The sequence below is a fragment of the Salvelinus alpinus genome, chromosome 26, assembly GCF_045679555.1.
Source record: "Salvelinus alpinus chromosome 26, SLU_Salpinus.1, whole genome shotgun sequence".
Taxonomy (NCBI): domain Eukaryota; kingdom Metazoa; phylum Chordata; class Actinopteri; order Salmoniformes; family Salmonidae; genus Salvelinus; species Salvelinus alpinus.
In genome coordinates, this window is record NC_092111.1 from 33,512,250 (window position 1) to 33,537,360 (window position 25,111).

Consider the following 25,111-nt stretch of genomic DNA (forward strand, 5'->3'; position numbering starts at 1 on the left):
GACCACTAGGGTGTTGGTGAGGGACTGGTTGTCTAACTGTCAGACCACTAGGGTGTTGGTGAGGGACTGGTTGTCTAACTGTCAGATCACTAGGGTGTTGGTGACGGACTGGTTGTCTAACTCTTAGACCACTAGGGTGTTGGTGAGGGACTGGTTGTCTAACTGTCAGACCACTAGGGTGTTGGTGAGGGACTGGTTGTCTAACTGTCAGACCACTAGGTTGTTGGTGACTGACTGGTTGTCTGTCAGACCACTAGGGTGTTGGTGACAGACTGGTTGTCTAACTGTCAGACCACTAGGGTGTTGGTGACGGACTGGTTGTCTAACTGTCAGACCACTAGGGTGTTGGTGACGGACTGGTTATCTAACTGTCAGACCACTAGGGTGTTGGTGACGGACTGGTTGTCTAACTGTCAGACCACTAGGGTGTTGGTGAGGGACTGGTTGTCTGTCAGACCACTAGGGTGTTGGTGACTGACTGGTTGTCTAACTGTCAGACCACTAGGGTGTTGGTGAGGGACTGGTTGTCTGTCAGATCACTAGGGTGTTGGTGACGGACTGGTTGTCTAACTGTCAGATCACTAGGGTGTTGGTGAGGGACTGGTTGTCTAACTGTCAGACCACTAGGGTGTTGGTGACGGACTGGTTGTCTAACTGTCAGACCACTAGGGTGTTGGTGACGGACTGGTTGTCTAACTGTCAGACCACTAGGGTGTTGGTGACGGACTGGTTGTCTAACTGTCAGATCACTAGGGTGTTGGTGAGGGACTGGTTGTCTAACTGTCAGATCACTAGGGTGTTGGTGACTGACTGGTTGTCTGTCTGTCAGATCACTAGGTTGTTGGTGACTGACTGGTTGTCTGTCAGATCACTAGGGTGTTGGTGACTGACTGGTTGTCTGTCAGACCACTAGGGTGTTGGTGAGGGACTGGTTGTCTGTCAGACCACTAGGGTGTTGGTGACGGACTGGTTGTCTAAATGTCAGATCACTAGGGTGTTGGTGACGGACTGGTTGTCTAACTGTCAGATCACTAGGGTGTTGGTGACGGACTGGTTGTCTAACTGTCAGACCACTAGGGTGTTGGTGAGGGACTGGTTGTCTGACTGTCAGATCACTAGGGTGTTGGTGACGGACTGGTTGTCTAACTGTCAGATCACTAGGGTGTTGGTGACTGTCAGACCACTAGGGTGTTGGTGACTGTCAGACCACTAGGGTGTTGGTGAGGGACTGGTTGTCTGTCAGACCACTAGGGTGTTGGTGACGGACTGGTTGTCTAACTGTCAGATCACTAGGGTGTTGGTGACTGACTGGTTGTCTGTCAGGCCACTAGGGTGTTGGTGAGGGACTGGTTATCTGTCAGACCACTAGGGTGTTCGTGACTGACTGGTTGTCTAACTGTCAGACCACTAGGGTGTTGGTGAGGGACTGGTTATCTGTCAGACCACTAGGGTGTTGGTGACTGACTGGTTGTCTAACTGTCAGACCACTAGGTTGTTGGTGACGGACTGGTTGTCTAACTGTCAGACCACTAGGTTGTTGGTGATTGACTGGTTGTCTGTCAGATCACTAGGGTGTTGGTGACGGACTGGTTGTCTGTCAGATCACTAGGGTGTTGGTGACGGACTGGTTATCTGTCAGACCACTAGGGTGTTGGTGAGGGACTGGTTATCTGTCAGACCACTAGGGTGTTGGTGACTGACTGGTTGTCTAACTGTCAGACCACTAGGGTGTTGGTGAGGGACTGGTTATCTGTCAGACCACTAGGGTGTTGGTGACTGACTGGTTGTCTAACTGTCAGATCACTAGGGTGTTGGTGACTGACTGGTTGTCTAACTGTCAGACCACTAGGTTGTTGGTGATTGACTGGTTGTCTGTCAGATCACTAGGGTTTTGGTGACGGACTGGTTGTCTAACTGTCAGATCACTAGGGTGTTGGTGACGGACTGGTTGTCTGTCTGTCAGATCACTAGGTTGTTGGTGACTGACTGGTTGTCTGTCAGATCACTAGGGTGTTGGTGAGGGACTGGTTGTCTAACTGTCAGATCACTAGGGTGTTGGTGACGGACTGGTTGTCTAACTGTCAGACCACTAGGGTGTTGGTGACTGACTGGTTGTCTAACTGTCAGATCACTAGGGTGTTGGTGACGGACTGGTTGTCTAACTGTCAGACCACTAGGGTGTTGGTGACGAACTGGTTGTCTATCAGACCACTAGGTTTTCTTCTGCTCGCATACTCCAAAGCTTTAATATTGGGAGAGGAAATGCTGGTGACCGTGTCCCAAATGGCCCCTGATTCCCTATTAAGTGCACTAGATTTGACCAGACCCCAATAGGCTCTGGTTGAAAGTAGTGCACTAAATAGCAAACACGGTGCCATTTCGGACACATAATGTGTTTCTGTAAAAGGTTTCTGCTGTCTCCTCAACAATGGAAGCAGGGTAACCAGTAGGTAGGGAGGTATGCTAATGTCTCACTATCATCATTACTTGGGACAGGTAGCAAAGATGGGAAGGCACTAATTGCCTACCACTATTTTAGAGAGTGGACAATGTATACAAAAAAAATGTGTTTTTCCTCTTCGGCCTTTAAAGGAAATATGCCTCTGAAATGGTCAATGTACTTGATTGTGACTCATTGCCACACATTCACACGAGCACATATACAAACACACACTCACAAACTCTCTCTCACACAAACACCCACATATGAGACGTATAACACTCGAGGTGCATCATCTGCATTCGTAGGCACAAGTCAAACTCTGCTCCATAATTTATACACCACATTAAATATGAATGTAAAGCCAGCTATAGAAGTACCTGCTTATCAATAAATGACTAGCTTTGCAGCAGGGCTTTCCCCCTCTATTTACTAACCACTTCTAGAAAACCCTGGCTTGAAACCTTTGACTTGTATGACCTTGATGCTAAGAGAATGCAGAAGAACTGATGGAATAAGAGAACACATGGAATCTTTTTTTCCCAATGATGACGACATCTGTTTACACAAGCCTGGCCTAGATAAATCAATTGGCCCACTTCCAAGTCAATGAAAACATCATAATCCTGATAATTTAATTTACTGCTGTGGATTTTGTTGATGGGGGAGATTTTTATGTTTACTTGAATATGATAACATGGTTATAAACAATCTTATGTACTTGATGATATTAAGATATTTACAGAGATTTCAGTACAATGAATTCAATAAGGAGGACGTCCCATGCTTCCCCCAATAGCCACTAAGACAAGACAGGAAATTCAGAATCAGATTCTGATAGACGGGGAGCAGAGACCACCCTGAGAGACGGGGAGCAGAGACCACTCTGAGAGACGGGGAGCAGAGACCACTCTGAGAGACGGGGAGCAGAGACCACTCTGAGAGACGGGGAGCAGAGACCACTCTTGAGATGATCTGCTCTCATCCTGTGGGCCACCACTTACAGAAACTGTATATCACAGGGCTTTTGTCTTTCTCTCGCTCTATTGTTCTCTCTCTCTCTCATACACACTCTCTCTTATACACACACTATCTCTCAGCCCCCCTCACTCCTCTCTCTCCCAGTCCCCCTCTTGCTCTCTCTCTACTCCCCTTTTTCCCCTTATCTGTTCTGACAGTATATCTCTTCATCCACCTGACTCACCCTCTGCTCTTCCCTTGTTTATCACCCAGTCTCATCATGTGCTGTATGTTGTGCAGTTATCAACCAGTCTCATCTGTTGTTGTGCAGTGCTTACAGTAAACCCACAGTGCAGTTGTCGTAAGCTTGTAGCAATGCTCTCCGTCTTCACTGTGCTCCTAATGAGTGTGCTCTGCTCGTCTGTTTAGTGGTCTGTGAGGGTAGCCTATTTGTTGAAAAACAGGCTTGATTTGGGACAAAATGTTAGATACTATCGGTCATATGCGCTAGTCTAAACCCTCATTGATGCTATGTTGTGTTCTGATGCTATGTTCTTCTGTTTCTTCGTCTGTGAGGTTATACAGTGCATTCGGAAAGTATTCAGACCCATTGACTTTTCACATTTTGTTATGTTACAGCCTTATTTTAAAATTGATTACATTTTATTTTTTCCTCATCAGTCTACACACACTACACCATAATGACAAAGCAAAAACGTTTTTTTTAGACATTTTTGCAAATGTATTAAAAATAAAATACTTGACTATACTTTGAGGCAACTTTGGCAGTGATTACAGACTTGAGTCTTCTTGGGTATGACTCTACAAGCTTGGCACACTTGTATTTTGGGAGTTTCTCCCATTCTTCTCTGCAGAACCTCTCAAGCTCTGTCAGGTTGGATGTGGAGCGTCGCTGCACAACTATTTTGAGGTCCCTCCAGAGATGTTCGATCAGGTTCTAGTCCGGGTTTTGGCTGTGCCACTCAAGGACAATTAGAAAGCCACTCCTGTGTTGTCTTAGCTGTGTGCTTAGGGTCATTGTCCTGTTGGAAGGTGAACTCAGTCTGAGGTCCTGAGCACTCTGGAGCAGGTTTTCATCAAGGATCTCTGTACTGTGCTCCGTTCATCTTTCCCTCGATCCTGACTAGTCTCCCTGCCACTAAAGAACATCTCCACAGCATGATGCCGCCACCACCATGCTTCACTGTAGGGATTGTGCCAGGTTTCCTCCAGAAATGACGCTTGGCATTCAGGCCAAAGAGTCTTGGCTTCATCAGACCAGAGAATCTTGTTTCTCATGTTCAGGAGTCCTTCACGTGCCTTTTGGAAAACTTCAAGCGGGCTGTCATGTGGCTTCCGTCTGGCCACTCTACCATAAAGGCCTGATTGGTGGAGTGCTGCAGAGATGGTTGTCCTTCTGAAAGGTTCTCCCATCTCCACAGAGGAACTCTGGAGCTCTGTCAGAGTGACCATCGGGTTCTTGGGCAACTCCCTGACCAAGGCCCTTCTCCCTCGATTGCTCAGTTTGGTCAGGCGGCCAGCCTCTTGGTGGTTCCAAACTTCTTCCATTTAGAATGATGGAGGTCATTGTGTTCTTGGGGACCTTCAACTCTACAGACATATTTTGGTACCCTTCCCCAGATCTGTGTCTCGACAGAATCCTGTCTCGGAGCTCTAAGGACAATTCCTTTGACTTCATGGCTTGGTTTTTGCTCTGACATGCACTGTCAACTGTGGGACTTTTTTATATAGACCGGTGTGTGCCTTTGCAAATCATGTCCAATCAATTGAATTTACCATAGGTGGACTCCAATAAAGTTGTAGAAACATCTCAATGGAAACAGGATGCACCTGTGCTCAATTTCGAGTCTCATAGCAAAGGGTCTGAATACTTATGTAAAAAATATATTTTGTTTTTTATTTGTAAAAAATGTGCAAAAAATTCTAAACTTTTTCGCTTTGGCATTTATAGGGTATTGTGTGTAGATAAGGAAATTTTTTTATTTAATCCATTTTAGAGTAAGGCTGTAATGTAACACAATGTGGAAAAAGTCAATGGGTCTGAATACTTTCCGAATGCACTGTATGCAAAACCAAAAAACAGGATTGCTTTAAAAAAATATATATATATATACAGTGTATTTATAATCGTCATCATTCGCTAGGCTTCCCTATGTAGTGCACTACATATGGAATAGTGTGCCACTTGGGATGCAGCCTATGCTTGCTGCTTGGGTCAAAGTGACTCATGAAGTGTGCTTGCTGCTCAGCCATGCTCCACAGGCTCCACTTAATACCTGATAGATTTCCCATTACGGCTCAGAGAGCAGAGACAGAGTGCCAGGTTAAGCAGCCATTTTTTCTCTCTCTCTCACTACTTTTATGAGAGAGAACTCACCACTACTCAAGTGGATGAACAACAAGACTTCTACCATCCAGAAGATAAATTAGGAGTTTCATGTGGAACGTTGTGACAAGCCATATATGCCATTTAGCAGAAGCTTTTATCCAAAGCGACTTACATCAGTGCGTACATTTTCATATGGGTGGCCCCAGATGGAATCGAACCCACGATGCTGGTGTTGCAAGTGCCATGGTCAACCAACTTACATTTTTCTTTGAAGAGTTACCAGAAGGATGGTTACCAGAAGGATGGTTTTTCCTTCTTTTCTCACTTTCATCATCATTTTGAATCAGTCCTCCATTAATGTCTATGGACATGTGAACTGTGGCATAGAGCACCATGCAGGATGACCGAGCATAACGCTGGGCTATATTTCAAATTGATTTGACACTGAATGGTGCTATAGTTCATTGGTTGGTTTACACTGTGTCTGGCTGTCAGTCTGCTTGTGTTTGTCATGCGTCTTCTTTCTGTGTCCTGGCATGTTCAGACATAGTGTATTGAGTGAGACCTCAAGTAATCAACAGCAATTGCAGATTGCCTATGAGAAGCCTAATTGCCGAGATTTAGATGCTTGGGGATTTTCACTGGGTAAAGGGACAATCTGGGATTAGAAAAAACAACAGTGGTAACTCATCCATTTGTTTTGATCTACTAAAGCTGAGGGGTGTGGCCTTTTAAGTGCACTGAACACCTGTGGAGCAACAACAAAAGTCTTGCCTAACAGCCTACATATTTAATCATATTTTGATTCAGAGTGAGTCCTTCGGTGAAAGAAGGAAGTTGATTCAGCTGGAATTCCATCCGTGCCTGAGACACAGTGGTGACACCGTAGCTCAGACTGTCCTGTCACGAATCACAATGTATCACGATGTATCAGATGATGACGGTGACATTGTTTGACGGGGGACCACTTTGCTCGGCCAGCCGAGAACATATAGGTGTGACTTAACGCATTGATTCCGCATGTGTTTTTCAGTTGCTTTTTAAGAAAAAAAAGGTATTGGGGGTGTGGTTCGATGTGGCAGTTACTGACGTTTGTCCCCCATGAGACACCATAGTAACAAAGCCGATAACGCTTCCTCAAAATAGTCAGAATGAATGTAAGATAATTTAAGAAATCTGTAATTTTGATGCTTATGCGCATGAGGTTTTATTTGCGCAATTGTACATCTAGCTAAGGTGTTTAGTGTCGTATTTCTCAAGTAAAACAATGTGTTGTCTGATTTGCTGCGCTGTCGTTTTCAACGAGAGAAGTTGATTCTGGAGTTCGGTTCTGCTTTAAGGTTGTAACTGTCATCTGTCCACGGCGATAGAGGCAGACAACCTCCTTGTGGGAGGAGCATGTTCATCACTCAACCTCACACTCTGGGTTCAGCGACTGGAGTCTGAAGAGACGACTTCTCAGCTCTGTCTGTCCTGTGGGTAGAGGAGAGGATTCAGTCTGGTCCAGAAAAACGATATTGTCATCTTCTGTCAGAGCTAAGAAGAGTTATTGGGGATATGGAAAGAGGACACAGAATCCCGCTAGATTTGACCCTGTCAGTCCATAGATTCCATAGGTGAGTCCATAGACGTGCACGCCTCTAACCTCAAGGTTAGCGCCGCCTCCAGAAGTGAGAGTGCCGGCTAAATTAGGGACATGGAGTGAGAGAGGACACAGTACAGCGGAGTGCTCCCTCACCCCTGAAATTACAGCTTCTCAGTTTGAAATGGAGGCACAGCAGCAAGATGAGTCAGACGTAGCAACGTTACATCTACACACCAGGTTCAGAAAGCTTCCCTTATAGAACCCAAGTCTCCCAGAACAAGTGGAATACATACCTGCCTCGGTACCCTCTCTCTCACATGGTAATCTCTGATGGATCTACATCTATGGTATTCTCTGGCTATGCAGGTGAGAGTGAGTTTCACTGGATACAGTAGATTTTGGGGCTCCCGAGTGGTGCAGTGGTCTAAGGCCAGAACCAGGAACTGTAGTGACGCGTCTTGTGCTGAGATGCAGTTCTCAGTACAAAAGGCATCACTACAGTTCCTGGTTCCATTCCAGGCTGTATCACGTCCGGCTGTGATTGGGTGTCCCATAGGGCGGAGCACAATTGTCCCAGCGTCGCCCGGGTTTAGCCGGGGTAGGCCGTTATTGTAAATAAGAATTTGTTCTTAACTGACTTGCCTAGTTAAATAAAGGATAATAAAAGATAGTCAGTCAGTCATGTTGTATTCTAGGCACTAGATTTCTGTTGGCTCCACCCCTCCACCTCCCTTAGTACTCACACACGGGGCAGAATGAAAGAAGGGTTTTGTGCTCTGCTGAATGTGAGCGGTGTGTGTGTGCGCTCAGGCGCTTTGGGGTCACGGCCATCAGATGCCTCTCTTTCCGTTCAGCTGTCACCTGAGAGGAGTGACACGTTAAACAGGCTTATGTTTACTGTTTCCATGAGGCAGATCATATGAAAGTATGTATGCATTTCAGGGATTTATGTATGTTTTATTAAGGTTTTAGGCCATTACTCCATTCAAGAGTACTGTAGTAGAATATATACGTTGATCTGATTCTCAGACACACACATGTGCGGCAGGTAGCCTAGCTGTCAGAGCATTGGGCCAGTTACCGAAAGGTCGCTAGTTCGAATACTTGAGCCGTCAAGGTGAAAAATCTAATGTGCCCTTGAGCAAGGAATTAACCCTAATTTGCCACTCCGGTTCACCTCGCCATCCTGTCTGTTTGTATTTGACATCCATCAGTCGTTGTCAATGATTCCTTAGTGCTATTAAAGCTCACCCAATCAATTGGCATTATTTGCCCTTGCATCTCGCTGGGTATTATATGGGCACCGCACAGCTTTGAGTCGTCTGCCCTCTCTCCGGAGCCATCCGTGTTGCAGCCGTCCTGTACTGGAGCACCGAACCTTCTGTATTAAAGCAGCAGCTGCAGGATCAGCGACTGTGTGTGTGTGTGTGTGTCTCTCATGTTTGGATCTTTGGATCTGGAAGCAGGAAGTACAGTGTGATAAGTAAGTTTGTGTGTGTGTGAGATAAGCAATAGTTCTACAGTCATCCAGCCTCCACCAGGCTCATCAGCCAAGAACCAGTCTGCCCATTCTGATAAGAGACAGACTCGCTCAGCCCATCTTATCTTGTGCCCAGTACCCAGCTCCTTCATAATGGTGATGTATTACTCTCAACGTGCCACTGTTTCATGAACTGGTGAACCACCACTAGAGGAAGCAGACTAGTGTCTGTGAATGAACAGATGTAACATTTCCCGTTTTTGAAAATGAAATGTTTTATGTTTACATCCAGGGTGTTTAAAGTTTACCGAAGTGCTAGGAGGTTTTTCTCAAATTCTTTCTCTAAATTGATATAGGCGAAATGAAAAAGCTCAATATTTTGGAAGCGGTGCGTTAACTGCGTGCTAGGCTTGTATCTTTTAGGAGCCGTGAAAAGAGATTAAATTCACAGTGCCTCCCGAGGATGGAAAGTAAAATATAGCGAGGCCTGAATGAAAGATCGGCCGGTATGTTCATGGTAATTTTTCAGAATGCATGGACAGAGAGCACGACATGTCACACCATTCCGTTCAGCTGTTAAGCACCGGAAGAAACTGCCATATGGAGTGAGCCGGTGCTTGTTGTAATTTAGTAAGGCAGAAACCGTATTCTTTTCCCATTAGCCAACTCCATGACTCCCTCTTTGTCTCTGTAGCCAGTTCAATAAGCGTGAAACGACTCAAGTCTGTTTCTTGGATAAGGCTTGTGATTCATGCGTTGGGATGGGGTTTGTATGCCTGGCTGGCAGCCTGGTATGATTCACTCACTGATGCTTTGTGTCAGTAATGACCGTCCTGGTGTCCTTCAGCCATGCTTTTGTCTCAGAAACAGAAACCACCCTCATGGTTCTTCTTAGCACTGCTCTGAACAGGGCCGGGCCCCCGGGTTTGGTTCAGCTGCGGTCTGCACGTTAAATGACCGTGACCAGAGATGTTTTGCGGGAAACATGAGCGACACACACACACACACACATATATATATACATATATATACATATATATACATACATATATATACATACATATATACTCACTGCTTGAGCTGTGTGAAGAAGAATGTGAAATGCTCCCCAGGGCTCATTGACAGTGAGAGAGAGGTGGTATTGGATCTAGGTGTTGTTATTAAGGTGTGTAGTGCTCCAGAGGGATGTAGATTTTGTGCCGGAGCCCGGACTGTAGACCACTTTCCCAGGGAATCACCCCACCTTTTATGAACCCTCCAGAGAGATCCTATCTTACCCATAGACAATAAGCAGGCCAGTGGCCTTTGTGTAAAGTGTGTCTTACACACCGTCCCCATTCAACTCTTTGATCTTAATTATCTGCCCTCCCTCTCTCTTTAGCTCTCTCGCTCTCTGTCTTTCTGGCTTGCCGTGCTGAGCCTCATCCACTCACAGCCAATTTGGAAGGAATTTGTTCTTCCATTAAAGTGCATATTCAGCATGACTTTCATCTTTTCCCCCATCCCCCTGCATTACACAGCAGAAAAAAACGGTGTTTCACCTCGGTTCAGGTTCCTGAAAAAAAAGTCCAACCCTGTGGGAAACATGATATTGTATAAGAGAAGAAAAGAAGAGCTTTCAGTCAGTTGCCAGTTTGAGAGCAAAGTTCTCGATGTTCTGTGACAAAATGATAGTCCTGTGATAGTAAGGGACTGTGTCCTGTTAGCGACCTGAGAGCTGTACAGCAGAGAGCAGTGCAGAGATGCTGCACAGCCCTTTCTGTGTCACTGGCTCAATGTTAATGGCCCTTGTTTCAGTAGGAGAGTGTTGCCAAGGTTTCAGCATCTTTTAATGACTGTGTTGATTAGTCCTTCTGTTTTTTTAAATACCTTATCCCCCAATTAGAGACGCAACCACACAATCCTTTTTTCAGTTGATGTCCATCTGCTCAACTGGAAGGGAGGTTTGCTGTACAGTGTACACAGTCTGCAGACCATCCCTATAGTCATTGCATGATCGACTGGGATTCGAACCCAAGACCACTGCCATCACAAGACTTTACAATATGTTACAAATTTGCTTAGTGTACTATATGTTACGAATTTGCTAAATGTATGATATGTTACGAATTCTGGCTACGTGGCTAACGTTAGCTAGTCTAGGGGTTAGGGATTAAGGTTAGTTTTAGGGAAAGCTAACATGCTAAGTGTTTGCAAAGTAGTAAGTAGTTGAAAAGATGCTAATAACCAAAAATGTTAATGTTGTCTGTGATAAGATTCGAACTTGCAACCTTTAAGTTGCTAGACCTTTGAGTTCTACGCCTGACCAACCACCGTACTTTGATTTTTGCCTTAAGTAACCATCTGTCTTATAACCTAACATATCATACTAATTTGAGTGTCCTGGATTTACATTTACTATGGTACGTCCATAGTAAATGAGACCAGCCTGAATTAAGAGATTGAAAATGAAATAGCGGGGCCAAAGTAATCTTATCAGAAAAAAAAGCAATTAAATGTAATGAAATGAATGAGACGTGTGTTAAATAAAGCTTCCAAGTTACTCTTGTTCAAACTCGCTGGGTATTACACAGGTTACGTCCTAAATGGTGCCATATTCCCTATGAAGTACACTTCTTTTGACCACGGCTCTGGTTAAAAGTAGTGCACTACATAGGGAATAGGGTGCAATCTTGACAGAGCCATAGTGTTTGCCATTACTGCTAAGAAGAATTGACTGGATTTTCCCTATGGGATTTAGTAATAACTGGAAAGCCTCTAGATCACTTCTCAGAAAAAGTCTGATTTTGAAATCCTTTGTGTAAATAGAAAAACGCATGCGATCACCCACACACTTGGAGGCACGTGCACAAACATATACAGGAGGCAGCCACAGGAGGCAGCCACAGGAGGCAGCCACAGGAGGCAGCCACAGGAGGCAGCCACAGGAGGCAGCCACAGGAGGCAGCCACAGGAGGCAGCCACAGGTATTTCAAGATTTTCTTAAAAGTCTGATTGGGTGACTGGAGTCTTTGACAATTTTGGGGGGCTTTCCTCTGACACCGCCTAGTATATAGGTCCTGGATGGCAGGAAGCTTGGCCCCAGTTATGTACTGGGCCGTATGCACTACCCTCTGTAGCGCCTTACTGTCAGCTGCCGAGCAGTTGGCATACCAGGCAGTGATACAACCGGTCAGGATGCTCTCGATGGTGCAGCTGTATAACTTTGAGGATCTGGGGACCCATGCCAAATCTTTTCAGTCTCCTGAGGGGGAAAAGGTGTTGTCGTGGCCTCTTCACGACTGTCTTGGTGCGTTTGGAGCATGATAGTTCGTTGGTGATGTGGACACCAAGGAACTTAACTCTCGACCCGTTCCACTACAGCTCTGTCGATGTTAATGGGGGCCTGTTCGGCCCGCTTTTTCCTGTAGTCCACGATCAGCTCCTTTGTCATGCTCACATTGAGGGAGAGGTTGTTGTCCTGGCACCACATTGCCAGGTCTCTGACCTCCTCCCTATAGGCTGTCTCATCGTTGTCTTTGATCACTGTTGTGTCATCAGCAAACTTAATGGGAAGGGGGGGATACCCAGTTGTACAACTGAATGCATTCAACTGAAATGTGTCTTTCGCATTTAACCCCAACCCCTCTGAATCAGAGAGGTGCGGGGGGCTGCCTTAATCGACATCCACGTCTTCGGGACGGGGACAGTGGGTTAACTGCCTTGCTCAGGGGCAGAACAACAGATTTTTACCTTGTCAGCTCAGGGATTCGATCCAGCAACCTTTCGGTTACTGGCCCAATGCTCTAACTACTAGGCTACCTGCTGCCTCAATGGTGTTGGAGTCGTGTTTGTCCACGCAGTTGTGGGTGAACAGGGAGTACAGGAGTACAGGAGGGGAATAAGCACACACCTCTGAGGGGCCCCAGTGTTGAGGATCAGCGTGGCAGACGTGTTGTTGCCTACCCTTACTATCTGGGGGTGGCCCATCAGGAAGTCCAGGATCCAGTTGCAGAGGGAGGTGTTTAGTCCCAGGGTCCTTAGCTTATTGATGAGCTTTGAGGGCACTATGGTGTTGAACGCTGAGCTGTAGTCAATGAATAGCATTCTCACATAGGTGTTCCTTCTGTCTAGGTGGGTAAGGGCAGTGTGGTGTGCAATAGAGACTGCATCATCTGTTGGGGCGGTATGCAAATTGGAGTGGGTCTAGGGTTTCTGGGATAATGGTGTTGATGTGAGCCATAACCAGCCTTTCAAAGCACTTCATGGCTACAGACACGTGAGTGCTACGGGTCGGGTGTCATTTAGGCAGGTTACCTTTATTTTTTACGAGGATTAACTCTCAGGAATTGTGCAAAACTGAGTTTAAATGTATTTGGCTAAGGTGTATGTAAACTTCTGACAACTGTATATACTCAGATCATGTGACACACAGGTGGACTTTATTTAACTTCTTATGGCTGCAATCCCGGTAAGGGGATGATATGACAAAAACCAGTGAAAGTGCAGGGCGCCAAATTCAAAAACCAGAAATTTCATAATTAAAATTCCTCAGACATACATGTGTCTTATACCATTTTAAAGGTAATCTTGTTGTTAATCTCACCAAAGTGTCTGATTTCAAATATGCTTTTCAGCGAAAGCACTACAAATGATTATGTTAGGTCACACCAAACCACAATAAGCACAGCCATTTTTCCAGCGAAAGATAGCAGTCACAAAAAGCAGAAATAGAGATAAAATGAATCACTAACCTTTGATGATCTTCATCAGATGGCACTCATAGGACTTCATGTTACACAATACATGTATGTTTTGTTTGATAAAGTTCATATTTATATAAAAAAATCTGAGTTTACATTGGCGCGTTACATTCACTAGTTCCAAAAACATCAAGTAATTTTGCATAGCCACATCGTTTCAACAGAAATACTCATCATAAATGTAGATGATAATACAAGTTATACACATGGAATTATAGATATACCTCTCCTTAATGCAACCGTTGTGTCAGATTTCAAAAAAAATTTACGGAAAAAGCAAACCATGCAATAATCTGAGATGGAGCTCAGAACAATAGCCAAATTAGCCGCCATGTTGGAGTCAAAAAGAAATTACATGATAAATATTCCCTTACCTTTGATGATCTTTATCAGAATGCACTCCCAGGAATCCTAGTTCCACAATAAATCGTTGTTTTGTTCGATAATGTCCATTACGTATGTCCAAGTAGCTACTTTTGCTTGCATGTGTAGTACACGTGTCCAAACGCTCGTGCAGATGCAGGCAAACGTCGGACGAAAACTTAAAAAAGTTATATTACAAGTGGAATAAACTGGTCAAACTAAGTAGATAATCAATCTTCAGGATGTTGTTATCATATATATCCAATAACGTTCCAACCGGAGCATTCCTTCTGTCTGTAGAAGTTATGGAACGCAAGGCGATATCATGAGGAATGCGCGTGACCAGGAACTGGCAATCTACCATTCCCCTCTCATCCGGCCCCACAACACAGTATAAACTTCATTCAACGTTCTACCGACTGTTGACATCTAGTGGAAGGCGTAGGAAGTGCAAAAAGATCCATATATTACAGGGAATTGAATAGGCGATGAGTTTAACATCCACCAGCCTCAGAATTTCCACTTCCTGTTTGGATTTTTTTCTCAGGTTTTTGCCTGCCATGTGAGTTCTGTTATACTCACAGACATAATTCAAACAGTTTTAGAAACTTCAGAGTGTTTTCTATTCAATACTAATAATAATATGCATATATTAGTAACTGGGACTGAGGAGCAGGCCGTTTACTCTGGGCACCTTACATCCAAGCTACTCAATACTGCCCCTGCAGCCATAATTAGTTAACTTCTTATGTGACTTCTGAAGGTAATTAGTTGCACCAGATCTTATTTCGGGTCTTCATAGCAAAGGGGGTGAATACATATGCACGCAGTACTTTTTTTTTAGCAAGTCATTTTCTTCCATTTCAGTTCACCAATTTGGACTATTTTGTGTGTGTCCATTTCATGAAATCCCCCAAAAAATCAATTTAAATTACAGGTTGTAATGCAACAAAATAGGAAAAACGCTAAGGGGGATGAATACTTTTGCAAGGCACTGTAACTTACTGACGTTATTGTCCCCATGGGGAAATTTTGTTGCAGTGTCATGTACACGTTTAATTACAAAACAAAATTGACAATACAACTTTCATAACAGTTACATACCAATAAAACATATTTTTTTAAAGACTAGCCTGCTGGAACATAGGAACATTAGCCCGAGCTATTTCGGAGGGATATCACACCTGGCACAAATGATTGTCTAGTTCTGTTTTTCTTGCTGAGGGGTGCCCTATACCTGCGCCCAGAGGGGAGTAGTTTAAAGTCCGGGTACAGGGGATGGCTTGGGTCTAAAATGATTTTCTGAGCCTTGTGGAGGGCCCTGACTTTAAAGATCTCATCCAGGCCTGTCTGTTTGACTCCAAGTACCTTGCTTGCTGTGGTGATAATCCTTCTCCTGACTCTGTCAGGTGTGCGTAATTGCGTGTGCATACGTACGTGTGTATTTGTCTGCGCACGTGTGTGCGTGCATCTGCGTCTCTAATTGTGTGTATTTGCATACCTCTGAACAGGTGATGGGTGTGCTTGTTCCGATAAAGTCGGAGGCAAAAGGAACTTTTGGTTTTGTTCTTTGAAGCTTTCCTCTGAATCCTTGACAGGTATTAGTTTAATCCTCTTGATGCTCTGAGGCTGTTCTGTTCTCATTGGGATGCATGTGGGATGTGTTAGAGGTGTGTGTATGTGTTTGTGTGTGCGCTCTGCCACTTTTCACACTCATCTGTTTGCTCACAGCTATGAATAACACTCGGCAGTGTTTTTGCCTGACAACCACAGACACTGATGCTGTTGAACAAGAACAACATCCACTGAATGGCTTGCTTAATTAGATCGGACACAATGATTGCACACTTTCCCTATTTAGTGCACTGCTTTTGACCAGGGCACATATGGCTCTGGTCAAAAGTAGTGCACTACTTTGGGAATAGGGTGCAATAATGTTCTTTGCATTACTGTTTGGATGGACATAGACTTGATATTGATACAGGGGCTTGTTACTGATGAGAATAATAAAGATAATGTCACTTTTATTGTTGGTCTGAACAGGGCCACATGGACAGTAAGGTAAGAGAGAGGACTTTTTCAAATTGAAATTATTTCAATTATTTATTATTTTTTTATTTTTTTATCAACCCGACCACCTCTTCAGAGGACAAATATCTGGTTTTGTACAGCTTTTCTGCTACATATACATTTTGCATACATGGTACTTTTTTATAAAGCATTCACATAACAATAATACATTACCAAAGATAAGCTCTTTGAACCCTCAGCCACTCTCAGCCCACCCCGCCAATCACCATAGACCACCCTCGTTTGGTTTCCATGTCCCATATCTTTTTCAATTGTGCTGTGATGTTTTACATAATTTTTTTACCTTTCTAATTGTATTTTATCCACAGATTGTGAGCTAAAGATGAAAACCTTTCCTATGAGTATTGTTATATTGTTTATTGACTTACTATGCTTTTCCAAATCGCCCAACACTGCTATTTGTAAGGTTAATTTTAAGTGTATGTTGTGTTTTTTTTTTTTTTTTACCATTCCTGAACCTGTGACCAGAAACAAGCTACATAGGGGCAATACCAGAATAAATGATCTATTGTTTCTGTCTCTTTGCAGCAAAATCTACAGAGCTGAGCTTGTTGTATGCCCCATATATATAGCATTGTTGGTGGCAATAATTATTTTTAATAATTTAAATTGAAAAACTCTAAGTGTTGAATCAAGTGTAGTTTTTTTGTACCAGTTCATAAACCATGTGCCATGGAATTGGTACATTGAAAATCTCTTCCCATTTATTTTGCAACATGTAATCTGTCCATTTCTGTCCTCAAATGAAACTGGTATATTTTTCTATTTATGCCAGTTCCTTTCCGCCAATTGGTATCTTTAATATATGGCAGGCAAACAAGTTCCCCACCTTCTCCCATTTCCACTTGCATCCTCCATTTTTGTGGTAATGCTGCAGTCAGTTGGTTGTAAATTTGGATTGAGTAGATATTCCCACATATTTTCGATAGCTGCATATGTGACATAACTCCTCAGTTTCTATTCATAATATCATTAATTAATATAATTAAAATTAAAAAATTCCATAAAGAATGTTTTTTTTAAATTAATCAGTATATTTTAGTTTAACCATAACATTTGTCCTATCTTTTCTGGAAGATAAAACTGAAATTGTAACCCACTTTGTTTGGCTTGTTTAAGAAAGGGCAATACTTTAAACAAAATTTCATTTTCAATTAGTTGGAAATGAGAAGTTGTAATCTGTATAAAGGCAATTTTTGAACAAAGGATGCGCCTTTCTTATTAATCTACTGGAGAACCATTTGGGGTTTAAGTATAACTTATGTATGAGTGAAGCTTTTAGTGAGAGGTTTCAAGCTTTAATATTTTATAATTTTAGCCCGCCAAACTCATTTTCATTATAGAAATAGGCATGTTTAATTTTGTCTGGCTTAGCATTCCAAATACAATTCAAATATTTTTTGATCATATGATTTAAAAATAAGTCGTCTGGAGTAGGCAGTGCCATTAGTAAGTATGTTAAAGTTTATAAATACATTTGATTGGACCAAAGAGTTAATCAATGATTTTTCCATACATGGACAACTATTTACCTCTCCATGGTTGCAGAATCTTATCTATTTTTACTAACTTTCTATTGATATTAATTATGATAAATGAATTTCTTTTTTGAGATGTGAATACCAAGTATGTCTACTTCACCATCCGCCCATTTTATTGGTAAACTACAAGGTAGTGTAAAAACTATTTTTTAACGAACAAAATACATAATATGGTACACTTGTCATAAATAGATTTTAATCCAGAGAGGCTAGAAAAGGGATTAAGATCTTCAATGAGACTGTGCAGGTATCCAGATTGCGGATTTAAGAAAAAACTAGAGTCATCGGCATACATTGACACTTTGTTTTTATCCCCTGGATTTCTAACCCCTTGATGTTCTTGTTGAGTCTAATTTTAATAGTTAGCATTTTTAATGGCCATAATAAATAGATATGGAGACAACGGACAGCCTTGTTTTACTCATCTTAAAAGCTCAATACTTTATTAGAAGTAACCATTATTTACTATTTTACATCTGGGGTTGCTGTATGTAACTTTAACCCATTATATAAGATTCACCAAAATTAAAGTAATCCAGGCATTTATATATTAATTCTAGTCGTAATTTCTCAAACGCCTTTTCAAAATCTGCTATGAAGACCGGGCCTGGTATCTTTGATGTTTCATAATGTTGAATTGTTTCAAATAATTGTCGTATATTATCTACAATATATCGTCCAAGTAAAACACCTGTGTGATCAGGATGAACAATATCTGGTAAAACCTTTTTTTATTCTATGTGTTATGCATTTCGCTAGGATTTTTGCATCACAACATTGAAGTGTTTAAGGCCTCCAGTTTTTTAAATGGACTGGATCTTTATACTTACCACCTGGGTACTGTTTTATTAGTAATGAAATCAGATCTTCTTGTTGAGTACCTGAAAGTCTACAGTTTGTATAGGAGTAATTAAAACATGCCAATAATGAATCTGAGTACATAAAAAAAGGTCTGATATACCTCTACTGGTATACCTTCAAGCCCTGGTGTTTTTCCAGACTGAAAAAATAAAAATGTCCTCTTCTGTAAGTTGGCCTTCACACTGGTCTTTCTGTAAATTTGTTAATTTTACATTATTATTATTATTATTATTATTAGGAAATAAATCCTTACAGTTAATATCATTCAGTGGAAATGGAGGAGACAAAATAAAACATATGCTTAAAATATTTTGCTTACACTTTCAAAATAGAATTTGGTGAATCATGGATGACTCCATTTGAAATTCTGTAAATTATTTTTGGTATAATTTCGATTTTGAAGATTCAATAACAATTTTGTGCATTTTTCACAATTTTCCATCCAATTCGCTTTAATTTTTTAATACATTACACTTGGAACAGTGAATAAGTACCTCCATTTCTTTTAGATTTTCCTCTAACCTATTTTGTGCCTCTATAGTACAATTACCATCTACTTGCGCTGTTACTTCCTCTTTCCTTTATTAGTCTAATCTCGTTTGACCTTAACTGCTTTTGTATTAATGATGAGTATTGTATTAAATGGTTTCTAAAAGTACATTTAATTGTCCCATACAATAAGGGGATCTGCTGTACCCATGTTGTGCAAAAAAAAAGTCAATTATGAATGATTTTGTCTTAGTTAAGAACAAATTGTCTTCCAATAGGCTTTGATTAAATTTCCAATATCCCCGTCCACTTGGAAATTCTGTAATAGTTATATGGAGGCCAATTAGATGGTGTTCCGATCGCATTCGGTCTCCTATTAATACAGTTTTTACTTTTGATGCCAGCAAGAATGAGACCAGGAAGTAATCAAGACGGCTAGCTTGATTAAGCCTCCTCCATGTATATCTCACTAGATCAGGGTTTTTCAGCTTCCATATATACACTAGTTCTAATGTATCCATGATCTTCATGATTTCCTTTAGTTCTTGAGGGTGATTAACTTTACGATCCATTGAGGTACTTAAAACCGTATTATAATCTCCCACCATAATAATAGATTCATTCGTTGCTCGTGAGCTCAATAGATTATTACAGTTGAAGTCGGAAGTTGACATCTTAGCCAAATACATTTAACCTCAATTTTTCACAGTTCCTGACATTTAATCCTAGTAACAAAATCCCTGTTTTAGGTCAGTTAGGATCACCACTTTATTTTAAGAATGTGAAATGTTAGAAAAATAGTAGAGAATTATTTATTTCAGCTTTTATTTATTTCATCACATTCCCAGTGGGTCACAAGTGTAACGCTCGTCGTTGGAATGAGGTGAGGACCAAAGCGCAGCGTGGTAAGTGTTCATCATTATATTTATTAAACATAGAACACTAAACAAAATAACAAAGGAGAATGAAACGCAACAGTTCTGTAAGGTGACATCCACTACACAGAAAATAATCACCCACAAAACACAATGAAAAACAGGCTACCTAAATATGGCTCCCAAACAGAGACAATGACTGACACCTGCCTCTGATTGAGAACCATACTAGGCCAAACGCATAGAAAATGAACAATAGAACAAAACATAGAAAAAACAACATAGAATGCCCACCCCAACTCACGCCCTGACCAAACTAAAATAAAGACATAACAAAGGAACTAAGGTCAGAACGTGACAACGAGTTTACATTAGAGGTCGACCGATTATTATGATTTTTCAACGCCGATACCGATTATTGGAGGACCAAAAAAGCCGATACCGATTAAATCGGCCAATTTTTAGAATGTTTTTTATTTGTACTAATGACAATTACAACAATACTGAATGAACACTTATTTTAACTTAATATAATACATCAATAAAATCTATTTAGCCTCAAATAAATAATGCAAAAACAAAGTGTTGGAGAAGAAAGTAAAAGTGCAATATGTGCCATGTAAAAAAGCTAACGTTTAAGTTCCTTGCTCAGATCATGAGCACATATGAAAGCTGGTGGTTCTTTTTAACATGAGTCTTCAATATTCCCAGGTAAGAAGTTTTTGGTTGTAGTTATTATAGGAATTATAGGACTATTTCTCTCTATACCATTTGTATTTCATATACCTTTGCCTATTGGATGTTCTTATAGGCACTTTAGTATTGCCAGTGTAACAGTATAGCTTCCGTCCCTCTCCTCGCCCCTACCTGGGCTCGAACCAGGAACACATCGACAAAAGCCACCCTCGAAGCATCGTTACCCATCGCTCCACAAAAGCCGCGGCCCTTGCAGAGCAAGGGGAACAACTACTCCAAGTCTCAGAGCGAGTGACGTCACCGATTGAAACGCTATTAGAGCGCACCCCGCTAACTAGCTAGCCATTTCACATCGGTTACACCAGCCTAATCTCATGAGTTGATAGGCTTGAAGTCATAAACAGCTCAATGCTTGAAGCATTGCGAAGAGCTGCTGGCAAAACGCACGAAAGTGCTGTTTGAATGAATGCGTACCAGCCTGCTGCTGCCTACCATCGCTCAGTCAGACTGCTCTATCAAATCATAGACTTAATTATAACATAATAACACACAGAAATACGAGCCTTTGGTCATTAATATGGTCGAATCCGGAAACTATCATTTCGAAAACAAAACGTTTATTCTTTCAGTGAAATACGGAACCGTTCCGTATTTTATCTAACGGGTGGCTTCCCTAAGTCAAAATATTGCTGTTACATTGTACAACCTTCAATGTTATGTCATAATTATGTACAATTCTGGCAAATTAATTACGGTCTTTGTTAGGAATAAATGGACTTCACACAGTTCGCAACGAGCCAGGCGGCCCAAACTGCTGCATATACCCTGACTACTTGCACGGAATGCAAGAGAAGTGACACAATTTCCCTAATTATAAGAAATTCATGTTAGCAGGCAATATTAACTAAATATGCAGGTTTAAAAATATATACTTGTATTGATTTTAAAGAAAAGCATTGATATTTATGGTTAGGTTTGGTGCAATGACAGTGCTAAATCATCACCCGTTTGGCGAAGTAGGCTGTGATTCGATGAGAAATTAACAGGCACCGCATCGATTATATGCAACGCAGGACACGCTAGATAAACTAGTAATATCATCAACCATGTGTAGTTAACTAGTGTTGATAAAACGTTTACTGGAGACAGGAGATCAAGTGGAGACATAGGACGAGGTGGATAATTATATAATAAGGCCGTTTATTCACATGTAAAAATATCTTAGTAAATCGTGCAGCACGGCTCCTTCTGTCTGACTCGTATGGAATCGTCGGAAGAGAGCGCTCTAAACAGTTCATACAGATTATATAGGCAACAAGCAAAGTAGGTTGATCTTGTAGTCTGGCCTTCCGATTGGTCGATCTGGGTCGTGGGTAGTCCTGTCCGGGCCTGATGTCGACATTCCATTGGCTCTTCACACAGTTCTTTGTCTTAGTCTCATCCAAAAGCATCCTGCATGTGCGTTTGTTTTCACAGGGCCCTATTCATGGGGGAGGGGAGTGTGTGTGTGGGTCTGCGGTTATTTATAAGGGTACAAAGTAGTGGGGGTATAGTGGGGATAGGTGCATGTTGTGCCAAGTATAGCTTGTGTTGAGAAGTTGTAAAACAAGTTACCAGTATCTAATACAATTTCTTACACTAGTGATTGTGAAGATTGATTATTATTTTTATAAGTTTAATGCTAGCTAGCAACTTACCTTGGCTTCTTGTTGCCCTCGCGTAACAGGTAGTCAGCCTGCCACGCAGGCTCCTCATGGAGTGCAATGTAAGGCAGGTGGTTAGAGCGTTGGACTAGTAACCGGAAGGTTGCAAAAACGAATCCCCGAGCTGACAAGGTAAAAATCTGTCGTTCTGCCCCTGAACAAGGCAGTTAACCCACAGTTCTTGGCCGTCATTGAAAATAAGAATGTGTTCTTAACTGACTTGCCTAGTTAAATAAAGGTGTAAAAAAAAGATTTCCGATTGTTATGAAAACTTGAAATTGGCCCTAATTAATCGGCCATTCCGATTAATCGGTCGACCTCTAGTTTACAGACACTCAATTAGTATTTGGTAGCATCGCCTTTAAATAGTTTAACCTGGGTCAAACGTTTCGGGTTGCCTTCCACAAGCTTCCCACAATAAGTTGGGTGAATTTTGGCCCATTCCTCCTGACAGAGCTGGTGTAACTGAGTCAGGTTTGTAGGCCTCCTTGCTCAGACACGCTTTTTCATTTCTGCCCACAAATTTTCTATAGGATTGAGGTCAGGTCTTTGTGATGGACACTCCAATACCTTGACTTTGTTGTCCTTAAGCCATTTTGCCACAACTTTGGAAGTATGCTTGGGGTCATTGTCCATTTAGAAGACCCATTTGCGACCAAGCTTTAACTTCCTGACTGATGTCTTGAGATGTTGCTTCAATATATCCACATCATTTTCTTTCCTCATGATGCCATCTATTTTGTGAAGTGCACCAGTCCCTCCTGCAATAAAGCACCCCCACAACATGATGCTGCCACCCCCGTGCTTCATGGTTGGGATGGTGTTCTTCGGCTTAAAAGCCTCCCCCTTTTTCCTCTAAACATAACGATGGTCATTATGGCCAAACAGTTCTATTTATGTTTCATCAGACCAGAGGACATTTCTCCAAAAAGTACGATCTTTGTCCCCATGTGCAGTTGCAAACCGTAGTCAGGCTTTTTTATGGTGGTTTTGGAGCAGTGGCTTCTTCCTTGCTGAGCGGCCTTTCAGGTAATGTCGATATAGGACTCGATTTACTGTGGATAAAGATACTTTGTACCTGTTTCCTCCAGCATCTTCCAAGGTCATTTGCTGTTGTCCTGGGAAAGTACGTTCATCTCTAGGAGACAGAACGCATCTCCTTCCTGAGCGGTATGATGGCTGCGTGGTCCCATGGTGTTTATACTTGCGTACTATTGTACAGATGAACGTGGTACATTCAGGCATTTGGAAATTGCTCCCAAGGATGAAACAGACTTGTGGAGGTCTACATTTTTTTTCTGATGTCTTGGCTGATTTCTTTTGATTTTCCCATGATGTCAAGCAAAGAGGCACTGAGTTTGAAGGTAGGCCTTGAAATACATCCACAGGTACACCTCCAATTGACTCAAATGATGTCAATTAGCCTATCAGAAGCTTCTAAAGCCATGACATAATTTTCTGGGATTTTCCAAGCTGTTTAAAGGCACAGTCAACTCAGTGTATCTAAACTTCTGACCCACTGGAAATGTGATACAGTGAATTTATAAGTGAAAGAATCTGTCTGTAAACAATTGTTGGAAAAATTACTTGTCATGCACGAAGTAGAGGTCCTAAACGACTTGCCAAAACTATAGTTTGTTAACAAGAAATGTGTGGAGTGGTTGAAAAACGAGTTTTAATAACTCCAACCTAAGTGTATGTAAACTTCCGACTTCAACTGTTTATATATTTTTGAAGTGTGGATCATCATTATTTTGCCCATATAGATTAATTAGCCAGATCTGTTTTTGGTCCAATAGCATATTTAAAATAATCCGAGAGAGAGGAATACATAGGCCTGATGTGTGGTAGTGTTTAGAGTTAGGCTATAGTGTGTTGGACAAGTTTCCTCCTCTCTGTTAGATAATTAGACATTGGTTTTAGACTCATATAGCAGCTCTCTCTAGCTCTTTTTTTTCTTCATTTTAGACCTATAGCAGCTCTCTCTCTCCCTCTTTTGGTTTTAGACTCATATAACAGCTCTCCCTCTCCCTCTTTTGGTTTTAGACTCATATAACAGCTCTCCCTCTCCCTCTTTAGGTTTTAGACTCATATAGCAGCTCTCTCTAGCTCTTTTTTTCATTTTAGACTCATATAGCACCTCTCCCTCTTTTGGTTTTAGACCTATAGCAGCTCTCTCCCTCCCTCTTTTGGTTTTAGACCTATAGCAGCTCTCTCTCTCCCTCTTTTGGTTTTAGACCTATAGCAGCTCCCTCCCTCTTTTCCTCCTTGTTTTTCTCAAGAGTAAATGGAGGGATTTCTCACGGAGGGAGCTATTATCAGGTTTCCACAGTCGTTCAACAAGCTGCTAAAAGGCAGAGGGTGTTTCCCAAATGGCACCCTATTTCCCTGAGGTAAACGAGGTAAAAATCTGTCGTTCTGCCCCCGACCAAGGCAGTTAACCCACTGTTCCTAGGCCGTCATTGTAAATAAGAATTTGTTCTTAACTGACTTGCCTAGTTAAATAAATAAAACATAAAAAATTAAAATTAACTAGTGGCTATCTAATCCTTTCCAGGCAGTGCTGTTGTGATGCATTGAAGTAGAGAGAGAATAGTTACATTTTAGTGTGTATTTTTCGTTTTTATGAGTGTTTATGTCGTGACGAGATGCTCATGTCTCCACTCTAACAATGGGTGTCGTTGTCCCAATGGCGGGAAGGCAGGCTACAAGCTTAAATTCAAAGTAAGCGCATAGAAACACATTGGGCTTCTTTTGGACAGATTTTGGCGAGATTGAAACCTCTCGCTTCGCCTCTTTCTCCCAAGCCCATCCCCCTATCGCTCACAACAACAAAGCTGAGAGATCACTTCTTCCTCTCTGACAAATGGTTTCAACTCGCTGTGCCAATGAACATTCATTCTGGAATTACCAGAATACCACGTATCGCTATTAA

General features: G+C 41.9%; 1 protein-coding gene across 3 annotated transcripts in view; it reads left to right on the forward strand.

Annotated features, from left to right (window-relative positions):
• LOC139555212 (alpha-catulin-like) overlaps nt 1-25,111 on the forward strand; it is a 113,504-nt gene that overhangs the window by 21,726 nt on the left and 66,667 nt on the right. The window contains exon 1 of one of the 3 annotated variants that reach the window (XM_071368825.1): nt 6,912-7,701. The exons of the other annotated variants lie outside the window; for them this stretch is intronic. Within the exon in view, the coding sequence (XP_071224926.1) occupies nt 7,666-7,701 (36 nt within the window). The 5' untranslated portion in view covers nt 6,912-7,665. Of the gene's footprint in view, nt 1-6,911; nt 7,702-25,111 lie in introns of those variants that run through there. 3 annotated transcript variants of the gene reach the window in all.